The sequence below is a fragment of the Chinchilla lanigera genome, unplaced genomic scaffold, assembly GCF_000276665.1.
Source record: "Chinchilla lanigera isolate Chin_1 unplaced genomic scaffold, ChiLan1.0 scaffold00049, whole genome shotgun sequence".
NCBI classification, from domain to species: domain Eukaryota; kingdom Metazoa; phylum Chordata; class Mammalia; order Rodentia; family Chinchillidae; genus Chinchilla; species Chinchilla lanigera.
The window spans coordinates 8,342,762-8,368,432 of record NW_004955450.1 but is presented as its reverse complement, the minus strand read 5'-3'; the positions used below and the strand labels follow the sequence as shown (position 1 = coordinate 8,368,432).

At 38.6% G+C, this 25,671-nt stretch overlaps 1 protein-coding gene across 7 annotated transcripts in view; it reads left to right on the top strand.

Moving 5' to 3' along the window:
- Positions 1-25,671, top strand: part of Map2k5 (mitogen-activated protein kinase kinase 5) — a 250,682-nt gene that overhangs the window by 89,826 nt on the left and 135,185 nt on the right. For all 7 annotated transcript variants that reach the window (XM_005393687.2, XM_013518967.1, XM_005393686.2 and 4 more), the window contains exons 10-13: positions 4,346-4,414; positions 4,510-4,591; positions 15,705-15,766; positions 21,521-21,569. In XM_005393687.2, coding sequence (XP_005393744.1) covers positions 4,346-4,414; positions 4,510-4,591; positions 15,705-15,766; positions 21,521-21,569 — 262 coding nt within the window. The remainder of the gene's footprint in view (positions 1-4,345; positions 4,415-4,509; positions 4,592-15,704; positions 15,767-21,520; positions 21,570-25,671) is intronic.

Sequence of the window (25,671 nt, the reverse complement as noted above, 5' to 3'; positions counted from 1 at the left end):
CAAATCTTATTTTTTTCCTTCAGAGCCTTACATATAAGGCCTCTTACAGAGCACCACACATAAAGAGGAAGTGTTTAGCGCATAATTTGTTGATTGACTGGCTGAATGAACGCATTTTTTTTCTTTTGTTTGTTCTTTAGTTCATTTATCTTCTGAAGCAACATCTTGAAAGCAGGTTCAGCTCACAAACAAAATATCCCATAGTGTTTTTGGTATGGGCCATTGCTCTCATCTAGAATATTTCTTTCTTTATATATATATAGATGGGGGAAATGGAAGGTTAAGAGTTAGAAGCACATTTGATCTTTTCCTGACCCTCCCCTGACTTTCGTGTGACTTCAAGCATGTCACTTGAACCTCTCGGTGACCCCAGCTGTGAAACTGGCTGCCACAGAAGGATTGTAAGGAGCAGCAAATCACAGTCCTTGTCCACACAGAAGCAGCTGCAGGCTCCGAGCCTGCGTAGGATGAGGAGGGGAATCTAATTTCCCAAGCCCAGTGGTCAGCGGGACCCACACTTTGAATGGCTTTGGAAACAATTTGTGGAGAGTCCTTCAAAATCTGTTACTTTCCATTCCTACTCAAAAGAGCTATAATTTTTACGAGTCTTTAAGTGTTCTTGGTTTTGCAGAAAAATGTACAGTACTCTTCACCTTTTTGGGCTTCAGTAGTGAAGTGTCATTTCAGGTATTTTGAAAAGAAACTGAGTTTTGGAAAAAATAAAAGTACCTTGAATTTTTATCTTCTATCATAGAATTTGGAAAAATTTCTGCCTCAAAGAGAGTATTTTGAAAATGATGCTAATCACATTTTAAAGGTAACTGTTTGATAGTGCCCTGTGTAACTCTTGAAACGTGTTCCTAAGTGGCTGTTTGTTTGCTTGTTTGTTTGGTGTAGGTAGGCAAGACAATTGCAAGTAAGTAGAGCAGAAAACAAATTTAAAAAACTGTTAGCTATCACGCAGACAGAACCTTTTTATACCATTAATGTATTCTATAAAATCTTTCCAATAGTAATGCTTGGAGGATTTAATAGATTTCCCAGTATTGTTTGTTTTCTAACTGGGAAAAATCCATCTAAAAAGAAATTTCTTGCAGCATGTGCTGATTGTCATTCTTGGACTGCTTTGGGGTTTCTGCTCCTTTTAAACTAGCATTTAAATGGACCATTTGATTAATCATTTGTGTACTGACTGTAACCCTCCCAAATTTCCTTTCTGAGTTGTACATACTGTAGAAGACAATTATGTCACCACAGATTAAATAAGTGAATTAAAACAGAATAGCGGCTTAATTTGACCTGTGATTTTGCTCTCCTTCCCTTTAGTGGCGCGTGTGCCACTCCAGCAAATAAATGAAGTCATCCATGACAGCTTGTGATGAATTGCCGTATTTATACTGTATATTTTAATAGCCTCACACTAATTTAAATTGAGCACAGAGTAAATTATAATTCAGTCACTTGACTGCTTGTATTTAACTTGACAACTCATCCTTATTTGTCCTGGAGGTGTAGTGGAGAGCCGCGAAACGCACTCAGGTATTTCAGTCTCTCACTTAACCCTTTCTCCAGAAAGGCTTTATATTCAGATTCTTGGCAGTTCAAAGCATTTAGTGCTTCTGAGGAGAAAATAAACAAACAGCGGAAGACTCGGGCAGTCCATGCTTTCCTGTACTTGGACAAGAAAATGAGCATTTGCTATGCTTTTCTCTATTGCCTTCGAAGAAAGAACTGGTCTTGTTTATTTTTAGCAGCTTTAAAGCTCACTCACAAGAACGCCCAGGGGAAGGGGAATTAACCTTCCACCCGGAGCGCCAAGCCTCCCAGGAAATAGAGAGCATTTGAGTAGAGTTATTTTGAAGTAGATTGTACTTGCCCTCTCAAGTTCCCAGAAATTACTTTACTCACTTTTCCTCATTGTGGTATCTCCACTTTTCTGGACTATAGCAAATACCAAGGATGATGAGGACCAATGAGAGTGCAGTGTATGAGCCCCCCACACACAGTGTTCCTTGTTCCACTTTGGATTAGTGTGGCGCTTTTATTTGTTACGGTATTTATGCCTTTTCTTTTACATGTAGTTGTAGAAATTAAACAATCCATTTCCTTTGTGTGCCGCAAGAGCTCATGGTGGTCAGGAACACTTTAATTAAATTCCACATCACTCACTGGGCACTACTGTGAGTAAAACCTTGTGCCGGGTGCTAGGGACATAGAAGTACAGTATATGTAAGACTCAGTCCTGGCCCATCCGGGGCTTCCTCTGACTCTTTCAGCCTGTAGTTTTCAGGCAGCGAGGGATGAATTCCAGGAGGAATATAAAGGGTCAGCACTGAGCTGGATTCTGATGGAGGGCTTGGGGTCGGCTTCATGCGGGTGGTGAGGCCTTCACGCTGGCCCAACTGGTCAGACAGGCTTTATACCCGGGCTCTGTGGACGGGAAGTGCGCATAGCCCACGGTGCACGTGTCCGCCAGGAGCGCTCGTGTGGGCTCACGTGAGCAGTGGGTTTGAGGTGGGAGAAGGGGTTAGGGTCAGGAGTCGAGCTGCAGTGTGGGAGAATGTCTTAAAGGGCATGGGAGAGTTTAGCTTTATTCTAGGCCATGGTAACCCAATTAAGAGAACGCTGTGGTCTCAGTAGTTTTGGGTGAATTCCAAGGTGTTGGCTAATCGTGTGGAATCTCATCATTTCTAGGTTGGTTGCCCAGAGATCCAGTAGGTCTTAGTAGTCTCATTTCTTAAGGCAGCATACATAGCATTTTTGAAACCTTAGATAAATAGTTCTTAACCTTGTTATTGGTTAGAAAGTCCTTGGAGGGGCCTTTATATATACTAAGATGTGGGGCCAACCCATTGTTCTGGGACGAGGTTTTCGCACTGGCAATTTTTAAAAGTACTGCAGGTAACTAATTGTAAGGTCAGAGTTGAGAAGTACTACTTTCAAGTCAATAATAACTCCATTTCTTTGGGCAGAGTTTTTCAGGGTAGAAGATTCACAGTATTTGACATAGCGGTATTTTATGGCCTAGAATTGAAAGACCATTAGATGAATTTATTTCGTTGCTAAGTTTTATACAGGAACAAAATGTAAGTGAATACAGTTGGCAAATGACTATTGATCGAGAGAGGTGTTTAAATGTTTCTTGGCAGTTTTGTATTACACTTACAATCCAGTTTAGTGAGAGCTTTTGTAAATAACCCTAAAGCAAACCCTTGATAGGAACTGGTGCTGCTGCTTTTCTTTAACCTTCCCTTCCTTCAAATGGATGTCAGTACTAAAAACGTGTGTTTTCAAATTGTCCTTTTCTTCCCCTGCCCTATCAGCAGTGTACAATTCCTGATTTATGGTTTTTCTCCAGTGTTCTTTATTTGTGATACAAAATGTAAATCAGTGTTGTGTGATGCTACACTTGTAATCTTGAATGTTAAGTTTTACCTAGAAATATCTAGAGTCAGAAACTGCTACGATGCTTAAAAATTGTCTTCCAGTTGTTCTATTTCCTCTGTTTTTTAAAATAAAAAAGTTTCCCTTGAGTTGGTTCCACTGAAGTGCTTAGTAAATTTTGAACAGTTGATCCACTTTAAAAAAAAAAATAGATGCTTGAAATAAGCTAAAACCCATCCTGTGTAAGCTTGCAAATTCTTTACATTTCTATGTTACAAGCCCAGCTTAGTAGCTGATATTCTGAGAAAAACCACTGAGCATCCGGAAGTGCTGGGAAGAGCCGGAGACCCAAGTCAGAGGGGACCCAGCCCTGACAAGCAGCCTTGGTGACTTCCTCCCCAGAATGAGGAGGTTAGGCGGAATGAGGTCCCTTCAAGCTACCAAAGTCTGTAATAGTATTAGCAAAGAAACATTACCCACTCGGGGGAAAATAAAAAGATGACATATTTTTAAAACTCTTACCTCTCGCATAACTAAAAACCCCATTTTAGTGTTCTCACCATCCCGGCTGCTTATTACCTAGTGTCTAAGTTATATGACATTCTTTTTTAATGGTTTGAGGGTCATTCGTGTCTTCCCCTTCTGAAAATAACCAATATGGCTAAAATAGGGTGCGTAAATTAACAGTGTTATAACTTAACTGACTTTTAAGGCCATTACTGCTGACCCCTGCGGCCTGGCGTTTTCCTGGGTCCCATCAATCACTCCTGTACGGCCTCCCCCATACAAAGGCCCGGGCAGATGTGGACGCCGTTTGTGTTCCTGGGGAGCACAGTGAGGGAGGGGAAGGGCGGCGCATAAACAAAACGGCGTTTTTCGGTTATTACATTTCATAGTGATTATAACTGTATTTCATTTGAAGGTGGATAAATGTTTTATGTTAATGTCTTTCTATATTTAGGTTATACTATTAGATATTACACTGGAACTTCAGAAGCAAATTATGTCTGAATTGGAGATTCTTTACAAGGTAACTTTTTTGTCTTGGTCATTTTTTGCTTGTAAAACATGCCTGTGAAGTTGGCTTGCGGGCTTTTAACTTTTCTTTTTTAATTTTTGTTACAGTGTGATTCATCTTATATCATAGGGTTTTATGGAGCATTTTTCGTAGAAAATAGAATTTCCATATGTACAGAATTCATGGATGGTGAGTGTTCCTTTTGCAGTATTTTGAAAATGATTCTGGAGGAGTCTGCCTTTAAACCTGGATTTGATATCAAATAGAATAAAATGATTAAAATTACTAATAATTGCTTCCTTTATACTCTGAAATCCTCTTGGTGTTAGGAGTTCTTGGTGTTAAATATTTATAGCAAGGCTGTAATTTCAAGAATGTAACTTCATTTACTTTTATTGAAAATTTAAGTAGAACAGATTAAATGCTAGTCTAATCGGTGGTTTGATATTTGATTCGTCTATGCAATCTGTCTTTACTTGCAAAACAGATGTTCTGTTCTTTTAATGTTTCAATAGCCAAAACAGATTTTCTTTTAAAGAAATCTATTAACCCAATGTCCTGTGTCTTTTAGAAAGAAATCAGTTCTTAATTGCTAGATAAGAAATTGTTTTTCAACACAGCTGTTTACCCAAGATGTGTTTTGTTTTCTTTGGACTTTAGTCTTTTTCATTTATTTCTATTTTGGTACTTCTTTCTTGAACTGACTATTGTGTCCTAATAAGACTTCTGGGTATCCTGTCAGTAAAATGATCATCATTATGATTTGCACATTTTAAATCTAAGCAGTCTTTATTTTATTTATTTATTTTCGTCTTTTTGAGGCAGGGTCTCGCTGTGCAGTTCAGGCTGGCCTTGAGCTCACTTCATAGCCCAGACTGGTCTCAAACTCACAAAGATCCCCCTGCCTCAGCCTCCCAAATGCTGGGATTACAGGCATTCACCGTCATGCCCGGCTAAGCAGTCTTTAAATTTTACTTGTTCAGTAAGTTTTTCAGTGTCTGTCGCATTGAAACTTAACATTAATACATATACACATATGCGTGTTCACAGTTCTCTGTGGGTTTTCTCAGCATCTTGCTAAAGCAGTCAGTTCATTTTCTGTCAGACTTTTAATGAATTGGCGTTGATACCTTGAAACTATAAGAAGTGTATAATATATTCTAAATTAGTTTTATTTATTTATTTAATTTTTGGTAGCGGGAATCAAACTCAGGACCTTGTGCTTGCTGGGCAGGCGCTGTGCCACTGAGCTATATCCCTGGCCTCCTGAATTAGTTTTAGAAGATGTCAAGAGTTTAAAATCTTAATAGAGGTAGTATGACAATTATGGAGATTATCTAGATAAAGTAGATTCATAGAGGCAAAACAGGTTAACTCTTTTAGACTTTCATCATTCGTACTTTGAAGTCTTCAATTTTTCAATTACATTAAAATGTTCTTATTAAGACACAATTCAAGGACCATAAAATCCACCCTTTTACCATGTACAACTTAGTGGTTTTTAGTGTATTCCTAAGGTTGTACAACCATCATCATTATCTAGTTTTGAAACATTTGCTATTTCCTGAAAGAAAGCTCTTACCCGTTGTAAGTCCCCGGAAACCGTTGTTGTCCTCTCTGCCTCTGTATATTTACCTGTTCTGGACACGTCACATGAACGAACTCCTACAATGTGTGGCCTCTCTGTCTGGCTTCTTACACTTAGTGTGATCTTTCCAAGGATCATCCATGTTATACTTCATTCTACTTTATCACTCAGTAATATCTATTGCATAAAATATAATGTTTGCTTATTCTTTCAGTAGCTGATGGTCATTTGGGATGTTTTCACTTTATGCCCAGTCATGAATAATACTACATCATACATGTGTATACAAGTTGTGTGAACATCTGTTGTATCCGTTCCCTTGGGATTATACCTATGAGTAGAACTGCTAGGTCACGTGATAACTCTCTGTTTAACTTTTTGAGGAACTGCCAAACTGTTCTATTCCATTCCACACCATTCTGTATTTGTGCTAGCAATGTATATGGATTCTGTTTTCTGCGTGTCTTTGTCAACACTTGTTATATGCTTTTCTTATTGTAAAAAATAGTACCTCATTTTGGTTTTGATTTAGATTTTCCTAAGAACTAATACTATTGACCATCTTTCCATGTTTCTACTGATCATTTTTATATATCATCCTTTGAGAAGTGTTTGCTCAATTTGTCTTTTCTTTTTTTCCAGTGTAGAGAATTGAATCCAGGGTCTTTATGCAGAGCTATATCTGTAGCCCTTTTTTAAAAAATTTATTTTGAGACAGGGTCTTGCTAAGTTGTTCAGGCTAGGCTTGAACTTGCAGTCTTCCTGCTTTGGCTCCTCTAGCTTGTCCCACCAGGCTCAGCTTCCATTATATTTTTTAATAGGTTATTGGGTTATTGGTGCTTTTATTGTTGGCTTATAAAAGCTCTTCATTTAGTCTCGATACTAGGTGCTTATTAGGTATAGGGTTTACAATTTTTTCTCATTCTATGAATTTTTTCACTTTCTTAATAGTGTGCTTTGAAGTACAAAAGTTTTAAAGTGATAAAATCCAATTTATCTTTATATGGTTGCTTATGCTTTAGATGTTATATATAAGCAACTGTTATCTAATTCAGCATCGCAGAAATTTATACTTGTTTTCTTCTAATAGTTTTGTAATTTTAGCTTTTATTTTTAAGTCATTCACCCATTTTGAATTAATTTTTTAGATGGTATAAGATAGGGGCCCAAGTTCATTCCTCTATGCATGGGTATCCATTTATCCTCACACCATTTCTTAGATTATTTTTTCCATTGAAGTTTTGTGGCACCCTTGTTAAAAATTAATTGACCATAAAATGTATATGTGTACCTTCATTCTGTTCCTTTCATCTGTTTGTCTATCTTTATGTCAAAACCACACTGTACTTGATTACTTGTACTTGATTATTCTAAACTACTGTTTTACAGTAAGTTTTGAAATTGAGAAGTGTGAGTGCTGTAGCTGTTTTGACCATTGCTATATGAGGTTTTCTTCTTTTTTCTCTTCTCTTCTCTTCTCTTCTCTTCTCTTCTCTTCTCTTCTCTTCTCTTCTCTTTTCTGTGAGTTTTAGAATCGTCTTGTCAAGTTCTCCAGAAAACCCACCTGGGATTTTGATAGGAATTTTACTGAAATCATAAATGAGTTTGGGAAGTATCACTGCGTTTTAACAATATTAAGTCTTTGAGCTGGGCGTGGTGGCACAGGGGTGTAAGCCCAGCATTCTGGGAGGTTGAGGCGGAAGGATCACAAGTTCATGCCCAGACTGAGCAACTTGGTGACACAGGGAGATTTTTGTCTCAAACAAAAAACTTAAATAGGGTTGATGCTGTACCTCAGTATGAGGGCCCTGGCTTCAATCCTCAGTCCTACAAAAAGATATATGTATGGATATATTACATGTATTATACATATGCATACATTATGTTATACATATTTGTATATACGTATGCATATGTATACACACACACATATATTCTTCCATTTGGTCTTTAAGTTTTTTCAGTGATATTTTATAGTTTTCAGTGTACAAGTTCTATACTTACTAAATTTATTCTTAAATTTGTTCATTCGTTTATTGCGGTATTAGATTACACTGAACTGCATCCCCAGCCCTTTTTTTTTTTTTTGGTTTTTCTCTGGTACCGGGAACCGAACTCACGACCTTGTGCTTGCCAGGCAGGTGCTTTTGCCGCTGAGCTAAATCCCCAGCCCCTTATTCTTTATTTTTGAGTCAGTCTCACTGAGTTGCCAAGTTGCCAGGATGGGCTCACACTTGGGATAGGGGGCTGTCTCAGCTTCCCAGAGTGCTGGAATCACAGGTGTGTGCCACCACACGCAGCTTATTCCTAAGTATTTTTAAAATGATTCTGCAAGTTGAACTCTTTCATTAATTTTATTTTTGGATTATTCACTGCTAGTATATATTCCTGGTTTTACTAGTAGTGTGTGTGTGTGTGTGTGTGTGTGTGTGTGTGTGTGTGTGTGTGTTGCATGGGATCCAGCCCAGGATCTTATGCATGCTAAGTACTTGCTCTGCAGTTGTTGAGAATACTTGCATTCATGTTCATATTGGTCTGTTTTTGCATGTTGTTGTTTTCTGTATCAGGATAATAGTGCATCTAAGTTACTGATTTGTTGTTGTTCCTACTATTCCCTTGTAATACTTTCTGTAAAACTGCTAGTTATGTTCTCATTTCATCCCAGATTGTAGCAAGTTGAAGAAACTTGAATCTTTTTTCTTCTCGGTCAGCATAACTCAAGAAATGCTGCTTTAGGTACAGTCTAGAAGTTTTGCGATAATTGTGTTTCTGATTTCTCACAAAGGACATTCCTTGTGATTTCCTTTTGACCTGTTTTTATTTAGGAAGGTGTCAAGGAATTTCACGTATTTGTAAATTTGTCAAATTCTCATCTGTTGTTAATTTCTAATATTCCATTGTGGCTGAAAAACATACTTTGTATGACTACAGTCATTTTAAATTTATTGAGACCTGTTTTACCCCCTAACACATGGTCTGTCACAGAGAATACTGTGTGTGTGCTTGAGAAGAATGTGTTCTGTTGTGGTCGGGTGTTCTCTAGATGTCTGTAGGATCTGGTTGGTTTAAAATGCTGTTCAAGTATTCTATTCTCATTAGTCTTCCTGTAGTTGTGTTACGCATTTTTGAAAGTTGGATAGTGAAGTCTCCAAATAACATTTTTGAGTTGTCTGATCTTTTTATGTTTATACTTTACATATTTTGGCTCTATTAATTAGTAATATATTAAGTTTGTAATTGTTATAGCTTCATGGTGACTCTTTTATCATTTAAAAATCTTTCTTTTGCCCCAGTGATAGCTGAGTAAAATATTTAATATTTTAAAATTAATATAGTCACTCCAACTCCCTGTTAATCATTGCTTGTGTAGTAGGTCTTATTTCTGTCACTTATATCCAATTTATTTGGTCCTTTGCATGTAAGTCTGCTCTGCCAATACCTTATTTAGTCAGAGTGCTTAAGTCATTTTCACTCGATACAAGTACTGACAAGGTAAAAGTTATATCTGCTATTTTACTATATCTTACGCCTTTTATATTCCTGTATCCCTCTATTCCTACCTTCTTTTATGTTAAATATTTTCTAATGCACCATTTAAATTCCCATGTGGTACCTGTAATCCCAGTACTTGGAGGCTGGTTGAAGCAAGAGGATCACCATGAGTTTGAGGTCAGCCTGGGCTACATGGTGAGTTCAACACCAGCCTGGACTAAGAGCAGAACCCTGTCTCAAAACGTATACATACAGATATACATATATTCATTCATGCATGCATAAAATAAAAATTCCTATGTAGCTTCTTTTACTATAGTTTTTAAATTATATTCTTAGTGGTTGCCCAAGGGATTATATTTAACATCTTATTGCATATAACAGTTTAGTTCAGATTAATATCAACTTCATTTAATTGTATAGATACCCCTCAACTTATAATAAGGTTATGTTCTAGTAAGCCCATAGTAAGTAAAAAATGTTTTTCATGAACCTAACCTGCTGAACAAAATAGCTTAGCAACATAGTATACTGTGGAGTTATTAATTGTTTACCCATGTGATCTTGTGGCTGATTAGAAGCTGAAACTCTCTGCTTTTGCCCACTTTCAATCTGGCATTCCTTCAGTCTAAGTTCATTTTATCTCTTTTAGGACAAGTCAGCCAGTGATTAATTTTGTTTAGCTTTTCTTTATCTGGGAATATTTTAATTTCTCCTTCATATTTTGTAAGATAATTTTGCTGAGGGTAGAATTCTTGGTCATTTTCTTCTTTCAGATACAGTGGTTCCTTGGTTCGTGAGCTTAATTTGTTCTGTGATTTTGGAAAAGGTGGCCATGTTTGTGTCTGTGTGGGAAAGATGGCCACAGTCACGTTTGTTACTCAGTGCAGAATTTGCAAACAAAAGCAAAATTTTGCTAGTGCTTCTGTTCGTGAACCAAATTGTTTGAAAATAAAAGCATTCGTGAACCAAGCTACCGCTGTACTTGGAGACATCATTCTAGTGCCTCTGAGCTCCATAGTTTCCGGTGAATAATCAGCTGTCGATCTTTTTGAAGTTTGCTTGTAACTGACATATTGATTCGCTTGCTGCTCTCAAGATCCTCTTTTTATCCTAGGCTAGGAAGAGTTTCACAATGGTATGTGTGGGTATGAATTTCTTTAAGTTTACCCTGTGTTGATTTTAGAGCTTTTAGGATGTATAGATTAATATTTTTCATCAAATTTGAAGGGGTTTTCATCATTATTTCTTCCAATGTTTTTCTATCCCTTTTCTCCTCTCTTTCAGATCTCCCAGTATACCTATGTTGGTATGCTTGATAGTGTGCCACAAGTCTCTGAGAATGTTCCTTTTTGTTTATCTTTTCTTTCTTAGACTGGATAATCTCAACTGGATATATTGTCATATCCCTTGATGCTTTTTTCTGCCATCTCAAACATGCTGTTAACCCTCTCATGAATTTTTTGAGTTATTCCATGTTTCAGCTCTAGAATTTTGTTTGATCATGTGTGATTTCTCTTTATTGATAGCCTTTATTTGGGGAAACGTCAGCCTCATACTTTGCTTTACACGATTTCTTCTAGTTATTTGGATATGATCATTGGAGGGTAGTACATAGATTTTTATTCACATACAGAAAAATAAACAACCGATATAAACATCTGTATGATACCCTCCAAATGTCATTTCCTTTCTCCCCCCTCATATTGTGATCAGACTTCTTAACAACTTTCTCCCCAACGATAGCATTATTCCTTTTGTGCAGATTCTCATTATCTACTTTACTTTTACCTTATAATATAATTTGTTTCTAGATATTTACTGAACTTAGCTTCTAGATATTCTGTAACTAACAAGAAATGTACAGTGTACTCTCAAGGTGGAAAAGTCCAGTTAAAACATGAAGCAGGTAGGTAGTGACTGATAGAGCAAGTGCAACAAAGAACAGTCAGGAATGACTTTTGCACATGTGGCATTGTAGCAGAGACCTTAATGTCAGTGAGTTAGCTCAGCAAAGGCCATACGGAATATCTTTGAGCCAGAAGGAGTATCAAGTATAAATACTCCAAAGTAGAAGCAAGCTCAGTGTAATCAGAGCCAGACAGTGTGACTAAAGACTCATGATTAGTAATGGTTAGACTGCAGGCTAGACGGAAGGCCAGAGGAGTGGACAGAAGCATGACTGTGTGGGATTTTTAGGCAATGGTAAGGAGGTTGTGTTGCGTATGAATTTATTAGAAAGCCACTGGCAAGTTTTAGGTAAAGAATTGTGATGTGTTATACCTTCTCATTTATCAAAACTAATCCATTCAGAAACACCCAGAATGGATTTCAGTGTCTATGCATACATTTAGATTAGCCTTAGGGATAAACTGTTTTAAAATGCTCATGTTGCAAAGAAAGAGTTTTTATATTTTTAACTGGCAGAAACTATGGTAGTTCATCTACTGAAATTTTTGTCTGTGGCTCCTGATTTCAGTATTTTGACATGAGTAGTAGTCATGTTCATTTTAAGGCAGATACCAGGACTAACATGTCAGAAATGTTGCTTCTGGTTTATTTACTACTGTGTATTTACCCTGTGTGCAAAGCACTACATTGTATCTTAGCCTCTGTGTTAGGATGAGCACAGAAAATTTGGCCTCCTTATATGAAGATGGTTACCCTAATTTATCATCAGACGTGTACAGTTGTCCAGCAGTGAGCATGGACACTAGCTAACCCACTAGCAGCCTTTCGCTTGGTTTCCCTAGTGGATGGTGGCGTGCAGTGAAATGACTAGTGGAGTGGCATGTGGCCAGGGAACAGAGAGGTGCCTGCCAAAGAGAGTAAACCAGTAACTCTTGAGTCATAAGTGTAGTGTTCGAATCCTTGGAACCACACATGAATGGGTTTCTGAAAGCTTTGAATACCAGCATCTCATACACCCTCTGTCATTATGTGTCATTTGGTAGTGATACCGCATTGCAGTGAGAGTTTTTAAGCTGCTGAAAAGTTTACATGTGATTCTCATGCTGTGTAGTATTACTGGTAAAGCTTTTAGTTCTTTGCATTTTGAGAAGTTGAAAGTATTAGGTCTTCTGTGAGCTCTGCCATTGACTGAGGCTTGACTTCCGCTATCACACTCATGACTCTGGGACTCAGTTTCTCCCATCCGCCAAGTAAGGTCCCTTAGTCACTTTCCTATCACCAACACACAGTGCCCAACACTCACAACGTAAAGGCAGAGGGGTTTGTTTTGGCTTAGGGTTTTTACAAGATTCAGTCTCTAGTCCGCTGGCTCCCAGGCAGGAGGGGCGTGGTGGAAGGGTTTGGTGAAAGAAGCTGCTCACGTCATGGTGGCCAGGAAGCACAGACCAAGGGAAGAAGCCAGGAGTGAGACGCGCCCTCCCAAGTCAGGCCCAGGTGAACCGCTTCTCTGCACCAGGCCCCACCCCTAGCAGCACTTTCGGCTGTGGATGCACAGGTGGACTAGTCCAGTGATGAGTGTAGTATACCCTTAATCCATTCACCTTCTACACACTTGAGGGTTCGGGGGAGCATTTTACATCTAAATCAAACCATAAGGTGGGTGGATGCATATCCGTGTCCCTTTTAGCACTAATATGTGGTGATTTGGTAAGTCTAAGAGTTACCTTATTTGAATAAGCATGTAGGACAGAAATGATAGTAAGGTGAAAAAAAATTAAACAGAAACCCTGTCATTTTTAGCTTGACAAGAGTTACTGAACTGCACAGAGTGTAACAGGAACTCTTACTTCTGGGTGTAACTACCACACCCTTTTCTCATCCCTGGCATTTATCTCTAATGAACACAAAAAAGATAGATGACAACACAGAACCAGACACATGAAGATTTATCCATACGGGTGACTAAGGAGCGTGGGACCCAACTGGGTTAAAGGAAAGTTTACAAGAACTAGTAAACTACCTCAAAATGGGGCTGCTTTTTGGCTTATTCTACTGGGAATGGTAGAAAGGAGATCTTTGGCTTTTTGGTTTAGCTTGTTGAAACCGTTATCTGTTTAAGTAAGCCCTGACGTCTATCCTATGTAAAAATAAATCTCCTCTTAGGACTTCTTACCAGAGTACGTGGGGCGGGCTTGCACCTTGAAGTGTTGAGCACCCGAGCCATTCACTGGATTGGTCCAGTAAGCTGCTGTCACTCTTCTAAGTACCACTTGAAGCTTGGTCTTCTCGAGCTTGTTCATCCTTGCAAAGACCCCGTCATCTGAAACAGCAATGAGAACACAGGCTTTCTTTTCCCTGCCACGTTTTCGCTTTTACTGCATCTGTAGTAAAAATGCTATTTTAGTAAGGAAGGGATGGTTCATGTCACTGCAGGTATCTTTTCCTTGTGATCTTCCCAGTAGCACCCGGAACTGAAACATAAATTTTAGTTACACACTGTGTCCCAACTTCATGTCAGAATCTGGAAACCATAAGCAAAATTTATCTAAAACAGTGATCTTTTTTTCCCTCTATCTGCTTTAGGAGGTACCAGGAATTGAACTCAGGACCGCATGCTTTCTAGGCAGGTGCTTGTGCCACTAAGCTATGTCCCCAGCCCTCTGTCTGCTGTAAACAGGACGAATACAAAACTAGTAGCTTCGTGTATGCATATCTGCTATTTTACATTGAAATTTTTAATTTAATTTTTTTTCTCTCATATCCAGCATTACAAAAATGTGATAGAAAAAATGCATCTGCAAAACAGATTTGACTGCATTTCAGAAGAATAGCATGCTTCACCTTATTAAGCATTCAAATAGGGCATCCAGTAGTAAAGTGGTAAATGCACATTTTTAGCCTCTAATAGGAAAAAATATTGCTCCCATGTCCTGGACAATTTCTTTGTAGAACTGAAAGACTGTGCACATTTGACTCTTAAAAGAAAGGTGTTAAAGTGTTTCTTATTGTATGATTAATGAGTAAAGTAACAGTTCTTTGCATAAACTACATTCCTGAAACTCACATCCCACTTACGTAAGATTGAATATTCAATAAGCATAGCCAGTGGTATACTTCCAAATGAGTATTTGGTTCCTGGAAGATAGACACTTAGGAAATTTCAGTTGTTTCAGTGATGGGATTGTTGCCAGAGATGGTTTGTGGTTCCTTCTTGAAGCTGCCTCCGAGTCACCATACCAAACTGGTGAAATTCGTGGTGGTTTTGGCTGATGCATTTGTTCATCTGACAGATACTTATTAAACACGTACTGCACTGTCCACCAGTTTTGCTAATTTCCAAATTGATGAAAATGGAAAAAAAAAAAGAAAGAAAAGAAAATGAAAAACAAACAAAAAAACGGCTCCTGCCTTCATTGTGTTCATAATCTAGTGGGTTTTAATTTTTTGGAAAATGAGCTGGATGTGGTGGCGCACACTTGTAATCCCAGCACTGGGGAGGCTGAGGCAGGAGGATCATTGCGAGTTTGACACCAGCCTGGGCTACAAAGTGAGCTCAAGGCCAGCCTGAACTGTGTAGTGAGACCCTGTCTTAAAAAAGACAAAAAAAATTTTTTTTGGAAAATGCCAAAAATAATTTAAAGCTTAATTAGGTAAAGATGGAGGCTGTTAATGAACACCACTTTAATGAAAAATAAGTTGTGATATAAAGGGATTGGGATTTCTTTTTTACTTCTTAAAGTGGTTTTCAAAGTATTATCAAAGAGAATTTTCAACAAGAAATCAAGATAGTATCTTGAGAATAGATTGGTTTCTTGTCTTAGTACCTAATTTGCAGCGTTGCATTCATTTAGACAAATGTTAGCATTGCTCTTTTTATTTTACAAGTCCTTAGGTGTATTTTGAGCCTCATATCCACCAGCTTTTGTTTGGTTAACGTGAACATTTTAAGATAGGACCCTAATTTACGTTTGAAAAAAGAAGCACACAGGACGTGACAAATATGACTGTCATGTTAATCTTCATAGTTTTGTGTATGTACAACTTTCCATAAAATGCAGAGTCTTAAACCAGGCCCAGGACTAGTTTCCTTTAGTTTTTTTTCATTATGTGACTGACTCTATTCACTTGGGAATAAAAGGAAGTATCTAGTTATACTTCATCTGGAGGTCTGATTATATCATTATTAAAAATGAATAAAATCCACTTTTGCCTGACATCCATGTTATGAGAAAAAAGGTACAGACAATAAATGCACAGACAAATGCCCTAGTCTGCTTTTTTTTGTAGTAACAAGCATGTTTGTCTCTACAGGGGGATCTTTGGATGTATATAGGAAAATTCCAGAGCATGTTCTCGGAAGAATTGCAGTAGCAGTAAGTATATGATTTCACTGTTAGGAAATTTGGCTGATTTAATCCTTCTAGTCAGGCCTATTCTTTTTTATTTTTTTATTTTTTAAATCTTTGAGACGGGGTCTTGCTATGCACTTCAGGCTGGCCTTGAGCTCACTTTGTAGCCCAGGTTCATCTTGAACTCGCAAAGATCCTCCTGCCTCAGCTTCCCAAGTACTGGGATTACAGACTTGTGCCTCCACAACCGACAAAGTCATTCCTATTCTTATATCCTCAACATGTTTCTCTCTTTTTTTAAATCCTAATTGGCTGTCAGGTCCTTCTTACCTTTCTTTTACTTTTATCATTTTATCTTTTCTTTTTTGCATAGACCAACCCCTAACATAGTCACATGACATGTGTCAGGCCTGACACTACTCTGACCTGTTATAGTATCAGGTTTGCAGGGGCCTGAGTGCTCAAGTTGACCAGTAGAATATCCAACTTCTTCAAAAATAAAACTGATCTTTGGGACACTTTATAGATATTATAAATGTATGACTAGAAAATACTTGAAAAACCTAAATTATTAAACATAGTTTATGAAAACTACTATTTTGCTCTTAGAGATTTCTGTAGTCTTCTTATGTTCTATAACTTACTTAATCAACTACCTCTAGGAAGTTTTCCCTTTGTGATTACAAGCAGTTTTCCTATTTTTTACATTCATTAATAAACCAGTGGAATATATCAGCTAAACTGACATTACTGTGTAAGTTCCAGATTTCAAATGTGGAGTAATGTGGCTAAACAGCATCTAAGAGAAATCAAGGGTGGTATAATAGTAAACAATTGCTAAACTAAAGGCGCTCTGATAGCATAAGTGGTTTAATACAGAACAAAGTGGTTCTATCATGTACCATTTAATTAAATGGCTTATTTTCACATTCATTATACATCAAACTGACAACTCAGATTCTTTAATCCAGCATGGACACTTATTTAGTCTTAGTTCACTGTAATTCACAGCTTTCCTTTTTTCTTTCTAATTATTAGTGTGAACTGCCCAGGGTGATGAGAACTTCCTTTTCTGATGCTGTTCCTGCTAAGTAGCTTCTAATCTACACGTGTAGGTGGATTAATCTGAAATTTGAGCACTTAGATCAGTATTTTAGATGAAAATAAAAATGTTTCATTTCCTCTTCTAATCTCAGGGGGGAATGAGTGCTTGGTGGCTTTTGGCAGTTCTAGGCTGTAGAGTTTAATAACACGTAGGATAAAGGGCAAAAGAAGACAAGGATACCAGTTGAAAAAGAAAAAAGTATACAAGTTCTGTATACTCAATTATCTATTGAGCAGGGCCAAAAAACAGAAATCTGTCTTCTTCAACAGAGAAACGTGTTCTCCCCGGACTTCATAAATCTTGCCTCCCTCCTGATAGGACTTCCAGACAAGGCCACTGGTCTTTTCAATTCCACCAGAGCGGGAAGACTGCGAAGTCAGTGCAGTCAGCAGAAAAAGCAGTCCCGCTTTCAGTAGGCCTTGCCTGGTGGGTAATTCAGAAGATGACAAAAATTATTTCAGGGAAGAGCATTAAAATACTAGCCCAAGTCATTGTTCACAGTTGCCCTTTTTCTTTAAATTAGAGGTTGGTCTTTGTTGTTTTTCTGAGCTGTATCCGGTTTCTCTAGTTTAAATGGCTCATCCCATCGTAATAATGAAAGCTCCTTATGACTGGAGTAGAAGACATGCTTTGAATAATTTTGCTCTTTGGCCACGGTTTGTAAACTCTGCTGGGGCCAAAGCATGTGTAATACCTCCAGAGCATGTTTTTGTTTGTGGGTAATCTGAGTAGGCTGCAAACCGGAATAATTCCTTGTTACAGCTGACACACGTCAGATTGGCACAAGGCTAATTATTCCCTGACACGGAGAGGATTATACCCATCAAAGTGTGACTGGCAAATTGATGGGCTGAAGGTCATGGTTTATATAGTGTGTGTTCTCACAGCCTGACTGGGTTCCCAGTATCCTACTGTGACCCAGAGACTTCCCTGTGAGTTCCCTCGGTGAGGCCAGAAAACGCATGAGTATAGTTTTAGCTATTGCCAAGTTTAAAGCAAAAGAATCCGATGGTGGGAAATAAATGGTGGGTCTTCCTGTGCCAATCACTGTGGCATACCTATGTATGCATATTATGTCATCTGGTCTTTACAGCGACCCTGCAAACTGTGGATTACTGAACATGTGCTATTCTATGCAAAATGAGGTTTAGAAAAGTTAAGTAACCTGCCCAGAGATGTTGTCTAATTAGTACATCCTAATCTGAACACAGGGTTGTCAGACTCCAGACACATTGTTCTTTTACTCTGCTTCCCCAAAAGTGTTGAGAAATAAAAATAAAATGGAGGGAGAGATGAAAGGGAGAACTGGTTAAAAAAGAAAAAAGAAAAAGAGGCTGGGCATGGTGGCACACGTTTGTAATCCCAGCACTCTAAGAGGCTGAGGCAGGAGAATCACAAACTGAAGCCTAGCCTGGGCAGTGTAGCAAGTTAGCAAAACTCCATCTCAAAAAATAAAAGTAAAACAAGGGCTGGGGACATATAGCTCAGAGTGAAGGCCCTGTGTTCAATCCCTAGTAACCACCAAAAAAATTGAAAAATAGATTTTAAAAATAAATATGAATGAAAGATAATAAACTATCATGATTGCTTATTTATTTATGTCTAAATTTTTGTTGTTTTAATTTGGGGGGTGCTAGGAATCAAAGCCAGGGCCTCGCACACGCTAGGCAAGCGCTGTACTGAGTTCCAATCCCAGCCTACTTCAGAGTCAGGTTTGAGAGAGGGTCTCACTATTCCCAGGCTGGTCCTGTACTCCTGGACTCCAGTGATCCTCCTGCCTCAGCCCCCTGAGTAGCTGAGACTGCAGGCATGCAGCCTTCACGAGCTAGCCTTCACTTCCTTTTTATGTCTTACAACCACATTTAGATATCTCTTCCCTTCCAGATGAACTTTATTTTCCAGCTTCTAATAATCTGGCATGCAGAGCAGGTCCATTCCAAGATGGACCTGCAACCTCTAAGACATGTGCTTTGGCTTTTCTCATGGAGAAGGTATGGGAAGGGAACAGTTTTTCTTCTGTGAAATCCATATAAACTCTCTGACTTCAGCCTTTCAACTTGCTCCGTGATTTCTATCTACTGTCCACTGAAATCCCTAGGAAAAGGAACACCTCTCTGCCCCTCCTGCCACTGAACACATTGTATTTTTCCTCTCATTTCTGAAGCAGTGACACTGCATACTGTATTTTGAGAGCTAATGTTGATTGAAGCTGTCCCTGAAAGGACGGTGCGCTTGACGCGTCAAGGAGCGAGTGATTGACAGCAGATCGAGGACTTTGGTGTCAAGGCTTTGTCAAGGCATTATTGTGAAGCCTGGCCCGCTGAATACCGATAATACTGCTCTAGATTTCCACGCACAGATTTCTGGCCCTCTTGTGCCCTGATACATCTATGCTGTAAGGGAAATCTAGTCTGTGTTGTCAGTTGGAAGAATACTTTTTGAATCTCGCAAAATTTATAATTTTAGAAAATATAAAATCAGTACAATGTTTTACTTTTTTGCTTAACCTGACAACCTGAAGATGTTGGATTTGCCTCCTTTTTGTGTGCTTTGTGGTTATTCATTGTTTGTGAATTTCAGTAGTATGCTGTCTGTAACAGGCAGGTTTTATAATATGCAATTAAGCTTCTGAGTTGAAAAATATAACCCAACTTCCTTAGTATTGAAAAGATTATTATTTCCATGCTAAAGAAAATGACCTCTTCCTATTACTCAGAGATGAAATTGTTTTCATTATGGATGTAATTTTTTCTTAAACATTTTTAGAAATATTTTTGTTTCCTTCCATATTAAAATTGCCATTCATATTTTTTACTTTTAAAATAAATTTTAATTTCTATTTACACATGGTAATTATATGTATTTATGGGGTATAATGTGACACTTCAACGCATGTATTCAATGTGTACTATTGTATTATACATTTATTAATATTTTGGTTTTTTATGTTTTACTGTTTGGAGAATGTACTTTATTGTAATGTCAGTTATTCCAAACTCTGGAAGAAATAATTTGCTATAAAAATTTATTCTCTTCTCTTAGAATAGATAAACATGCAATAAAATTGCTTGTACCATGTTGGCAAATCTTTCAGGACCACATTCTCTCCATGAGAACTATTAAAATATGTTAACCTCTGCTCAACCTTGGAGGATATAGATTTTTGTCTTCCGGATCTTTAGTGTTTGTAAATTTCTCTTTGCAGTTCTGGTTTTTTTACTATTGTTCATAGTCTTTTTTGATCAACTAAAACCTTTGTATGTTTAGTCACCCTCTTTTCATCATTTTAAGATGCATAAACCACTCACTTCTCATTATGATTACTTTTCTCATTCATATGATTCGCAACCTGAAATTTTTGTGCTGGTGAGAACTTTTAAATTCTTGGAGTAAATTGTAAGTCATAAAGGTTCAGTCACTGTTTTTTGGTGTCTAATCATCAACCAGTCTTGAAATTACAAGATCATAGTCAAATGTGTATACACAGGATCAACGGTTGGAAATAAAATGTGTGCATCTCCTTCCATAATAATTTTTATATAAAGATTTTGAAATTTTTTATTTTTGCAGTGCTGGGGGCAAACCCAGAGCCCCATGGATGCTAGGCAAGTGCCCTACCACGAAGCTATGCTCCTGAGCTTGAGATTTTGAAAGTTTTAATGGCATCCCCTGATTAAGTTTTCTATATACTTGTAAACTGTGTATTAGGGTCATTAAAACATCTTGTTTTTGTTTTTGTTTTTTCAGTTTCTAGTTGGATTAATTATTCGTCAGATCCTTAAAGAGAAAAGTCCAAATGTAATTTGCGTTGGTCTTTTCTTGACTTTCACTTGTGATATTACTTATATAACTTCCACAATGTAGTTTGCACCAGCTGGATCAGCTTGTGAGGATCATCTTGGTGTATTTCATTCTTTCCAGCCCCAGTAAATTTTAAAAATTGGGGGAGGGGCTCCTTATTTTCAAATTATTTTGAACTTAGAGAAAAGTTGTGAGAATAATACAAAAACTTGCACCAAAGGCTTCACTAAGCACATATGCCTACAATGTAATGCTTTCTTTTCCCCACAGAGAATGAATGTGTTACTCAGGGCCATCACCTTAGTGAACCCTTTTGACTGCTAGTGAGAAGAAAGGTTTCTATTCTACCCACTGCTTTATTCATGAGTTAAATCAAAACTTCCTTGGGCTGAGGCTGTAGCTCAGTGGGAAAGTGTATGCTTAGTGTGTTCAAGATCTGGGTGTGTAAACCCCAGAACTACAAAAAGGAAAAAAGCTTCTCCCTGGCCATAAATGTCAAGACTTCAAGAAGAGTCACACAGAAGTATAAAACAATAAGATAGTCTTTGTAGTTTTTTTCTGCCCCCTCTCCTGCCCATAATGCCGTAAGAGTATAGTGTATACACAACGACTTCCCAGTACACATACACTTACTTCTTCTGCACTTATTTCTTCTATTTGGCGTGCATTATCTTTGGGATGTTGTAAGCTCCTGAGCAAGGAACATGTAGCTTTTACATTCACTGTCACCCTAAAAAAGCACAAAAGTGGAAAATGTTCAGTGAATGCTTCTTAGTTGAGAATTTTAAAGGAAAATTTATGGTTGATATGTCTAACTGCAGAATGTCCTCTATAAAAACCATAACTGTACTTTTTTTCTTTTATACATTTAGGTTGTTAAAGGCCTTACCTATTTGTGGAGTTTAAAGATTTTACACAGAGGTATGTGCTGGGGCATAGGCGCTGACCTAGTCTGGGGTTGGGCTGAGGCTCTCCAGATGCATTGAATTTTCAAGTAAACAAATGATAGGACATTTAAGCCAGCGGACATATTTGATAGTCAAAATGATGGTTTCTTATATAAATGGGAATTTGCTTGTTTTCTTCCTTCATGTTTCCAGCTCTCTTGTAGATTATAAGCTTGATAATTGTATTTTTGTGAATTTCATTTACCAAACATGTAAAAAGATATTTCATAATATTTAAAATGATAGGATCAATTTGTAAGTTGTGGTACACAGCCTTCACTTTCTATACAGTTGCATCCTTCCCTTTCTTTTTTCTTTTTCTTTTTTTTTTTTTTTTTTTTTTTGGTCTTTTTGAGACAGGGTCTCACTATGCAGGTCAGGCTGGCCTTGAGCTCACTTTGTAGCCCAGGCTAGTCTCACACTTCCAACAATCCTCCTGCCTCAGCTTCCTGAGTGCTGGGGTTACAGGTGTGTGCCACCATGCCCAGCTTGCATCCTTCCTTTCATTAATGGGACAGACATCATCACATTGTTTCTTAAGAGATTAGTTCTCAGACCTGGAAAGTGCAAATTTCAATAAGGAATTGGTGAAAGCCTGAGAAACAGTTCCCCAAAACATGTGAGAGAATAATCAGGTAACTGTGGAATGCTACAAAAGTAGCCTACTTTTGTGTTTTTTAATGTTCTCAGGATGTCTGTGTTCACTTAGAAGCAAATTACTAAGCGAGGAAGAGACTATTACAAAGCAACGTCAGGGCCTGGTGCTACCACAGTACGGTTTAATTTTACACATCTGCTCACCCTGGCCTTATGTACATTTGGGAGATGCAGCAGCATACAGTTAAATATGATTAAAGAAAGTTTTGTTGGTTTTTTAAAAAAAGATATAAACTCTAAGGGAGGAAATCTGCAATTATAGTAGTACATCTGTCACTACGTATTGTTGTTTGTTTTTTTTTAATGGGTGGTTTTAATATCCCAGTGATTTCAGTTTTCTTGTGAAATCCTACGATACTTTTCCTGGGTATAAATAAGCATGTAAACACATCTGGCACATCTGGTGGGTCAGAGATTTTAAAAGGCTGCTATGTAACGTGATGTCACTTACATCGCTGCTGTTTATTCCCTGTGCTTCTGTTCTCTATACCCACCGACCCCTAAAGTGGTCATAGCCATTGTATTATGAAGCCAGTGGCCAGTTCTTGTCATCTCGCTGATTGTTACGGGCGTCTGCCACCCAGTCCCTTTGACTGAAGAACTAAAGGAAGGTATTAGTGCCCGGGAGAGAAGCCTTCATTCACGGGGCCGTGCCCTGGGGGTGGGAGCGACGTTACGAGAGTGAGTCCTAGGATGGTTCTGTGTTCTAGGCGTACGGGCTAGTTCTGGTTCTGAATGAATTGGCTCTATCCCTAACTGGCTATGAGGAAGCTTTGGAGCCCTGAGAACTCTAGTGGAATGGGAAATATGTTGTCGTTATTCCGAAGTCATCTTGGCTTTTTCTCTTTAAAGTTAGAAAGCATGCGGACAAGTTGGTATCCCTCTAGTAGCCCTGTGTCTGTATTACATGCTTTTATTTTTACTGAATTTTTCATTTGAAATGGGATCTTGATACACATTTCAAATAGATTGATGTGGATCTGAAAATAAAGTCTAGGGTTGGAGTCCCAGGACCACCACTCCCCGCTGTCTGGGGGCAAATGTGGTTGACCAGAACCTCCCAGAGGCCAGCAGGTCCTTCTTCCCGGTGCTGGCTGCAGCTGGACTAGGAAAGGCCTCTCTGATCTGTGACACTTGAGGGCTGCAGCAACTTGACTGAGGGCCGATGGAAGCCGTGGAGGATTCAAAAGAGAGCCCTGGGTCTCTCCTTCTGTTTCGGTCTTTGCTGGCCCACCCAGGTCCCCATGTGCCCCCCACATAAGGCACCCCCAGGTGCGGGAAGGGGCTGCGAGGGGCTGGGAGAGGCAGGTGTGGAGGTTTCAGTCTCAAGTGAGCACCAGGGAGTGAGCGTGTGTCTGCACCTGTCTGGGTCAGAGACGAATGAATGTGAGAGCAGACAGAGTCGTTCCCAGTATCACGGGTCCTGCGCCGTAGGAATAGGAATCATTAAATATGCGAGGACACTGAGGAGCTCTGAGAACTCCAGTGGACAGGAACATGCGTCTTAGTTACTCTGAAATGATGTTGGCTTTTCCACATTTCCATGTGGAGCTTTTGCATTTCCTAGCTATTCGTGGACACTTTTATTTTTGGATTTAAAAGCATGTTTCTATTGATGAGTAGAAGAAAACAGGTGTCCCTGAAGACTTTTGTAAAGCACTGTAATGAGAACTTTACCATAGATTGAGTAGTTGTTAACTTAATATTTTAGAGGGGCTTTTGTCCATATTTAATAACTTGGATTCCATAAAAATAAGATTAAAGATGCCTCTTTATTTACCAAAAAGCTATTTAATTTTCTCCTTGATTAAAAAAATTGTAGCTTTTTAGATGAGTTCAATCAGGCAATTAAAGATCAGAGCTTTTAAGTTCAGCTCAGGCAATTAAATAGGTAATATACTTGTTTATACACTTTTGCTGCGTGAGCTTACTGCTGTACTTGCTTAAAAGCACATGTACTCACTTTTGCTGCTTCTGATTGATGACGGGAATTCTAGCTGAATATGTGTCACGTTGTCAAATCAAAGACAGGAGTCCCTTTCTGCAGGGTGGAGAAGCCTGCACAGGCTCTGTGAGGAGACAGACAGTGACAAGAAATCGCAGTGAAAACACTGAGTGATCCAGGCTTCTTCCTCCTTTGTCTTGGGCTAAATACCTGTGTCCTCCTCTGTTCATCATTTTCTAATGCTGCCTCCCAAAAACAGGGTGGGACAGAAAAGACATAGCTTTATGCTTACCACAGATTTAAAATTTAAAAAAAAAAAAAAGAAAAAATGGACATAAACTCAGTTACCCAGTATGAAAAGAGAACAAAATATTTCTCATGTCTAAATGGCCTCTTTTTTTTTTTTTTTAAATTTTTTGTCTTTTTGAGACAAGGTCTCACTATGCAGTTAAGGCTGCCCTTGAGCTCACTTTGTAGCCCAGGCTGGTTTTGACCTCACAACGATCCTCCTGCCTCAGCCTCCCGAGTGCTGGGGTTACAGGCGTGCACCACTACATCCCTCCTAAATGACCTCTTTAGAATACAGAGGCCATGTATGTTTAACTGTAGAAAATGTATGTATATATAAATAGTATACTGTGGAATTTATAAAACATGCTAATGATGTCCAAACAGTGCGGGAATGTGAACTCTTTCCCCACCGTGTATCCACTGGAGACTGTCGCTGTGGGACAGTAAGCGGGAACAAACCACCCGTTCCTCAAGGCTTGCTGGTCTGTCATTTGGTTCCTGTGTAATGCCTTTTGCCAACTGGAAAGGGTGGGAAATTGCTGTTCATAATACAGCATCAAATATTACATTCATCAGCTATTACTATTATTTATTTTACCCTGTTCCGTATTTGGGGGAGGGGTGATACTTTTGAGAAGACAAATTCTCAAGTGCTAATAATGTAGGCATATTTTCAGGGTATGACTTAATCACTCCATCCTGTTAAAAAGAACACGCCACACCCAAATCTAGCCAGAGAGTTTATTATACTTTATATTTGTAGGTCAAAAACCCTGTAAATCTTCAAGATAAGGCAAAGATGCGATGACATCATGAACATGTAATTACTAAAAACGTTTGAAACTCCCTCCACCATGAAGCCCCGTGGCAGAGTTGTGTGTACTGGGAGTCGTGTGTGAGAGCCCTGGAAACAGAGCACGCGCTGACTGCAGGTAGAAACAAAGAAAATGAACAGTGAGAAAGTCTGTTAGGCCAGATCCGACGGCACAGCAAACGCTGCAGCCTAACTTCAAAACATACATCGCCACTAATGAGGTGAGAGCTCTGCATATTAATAAACCTGCAGCTCCAGCCGTAGCCGTCATTAGCCACATCAAACATAAATACAAGATTAACACCTATGGCACTTCTTTGGGAGATGTGAGAATGCCCTGGTGGTAACTGCTCTCTCTTTCCCTGAGGA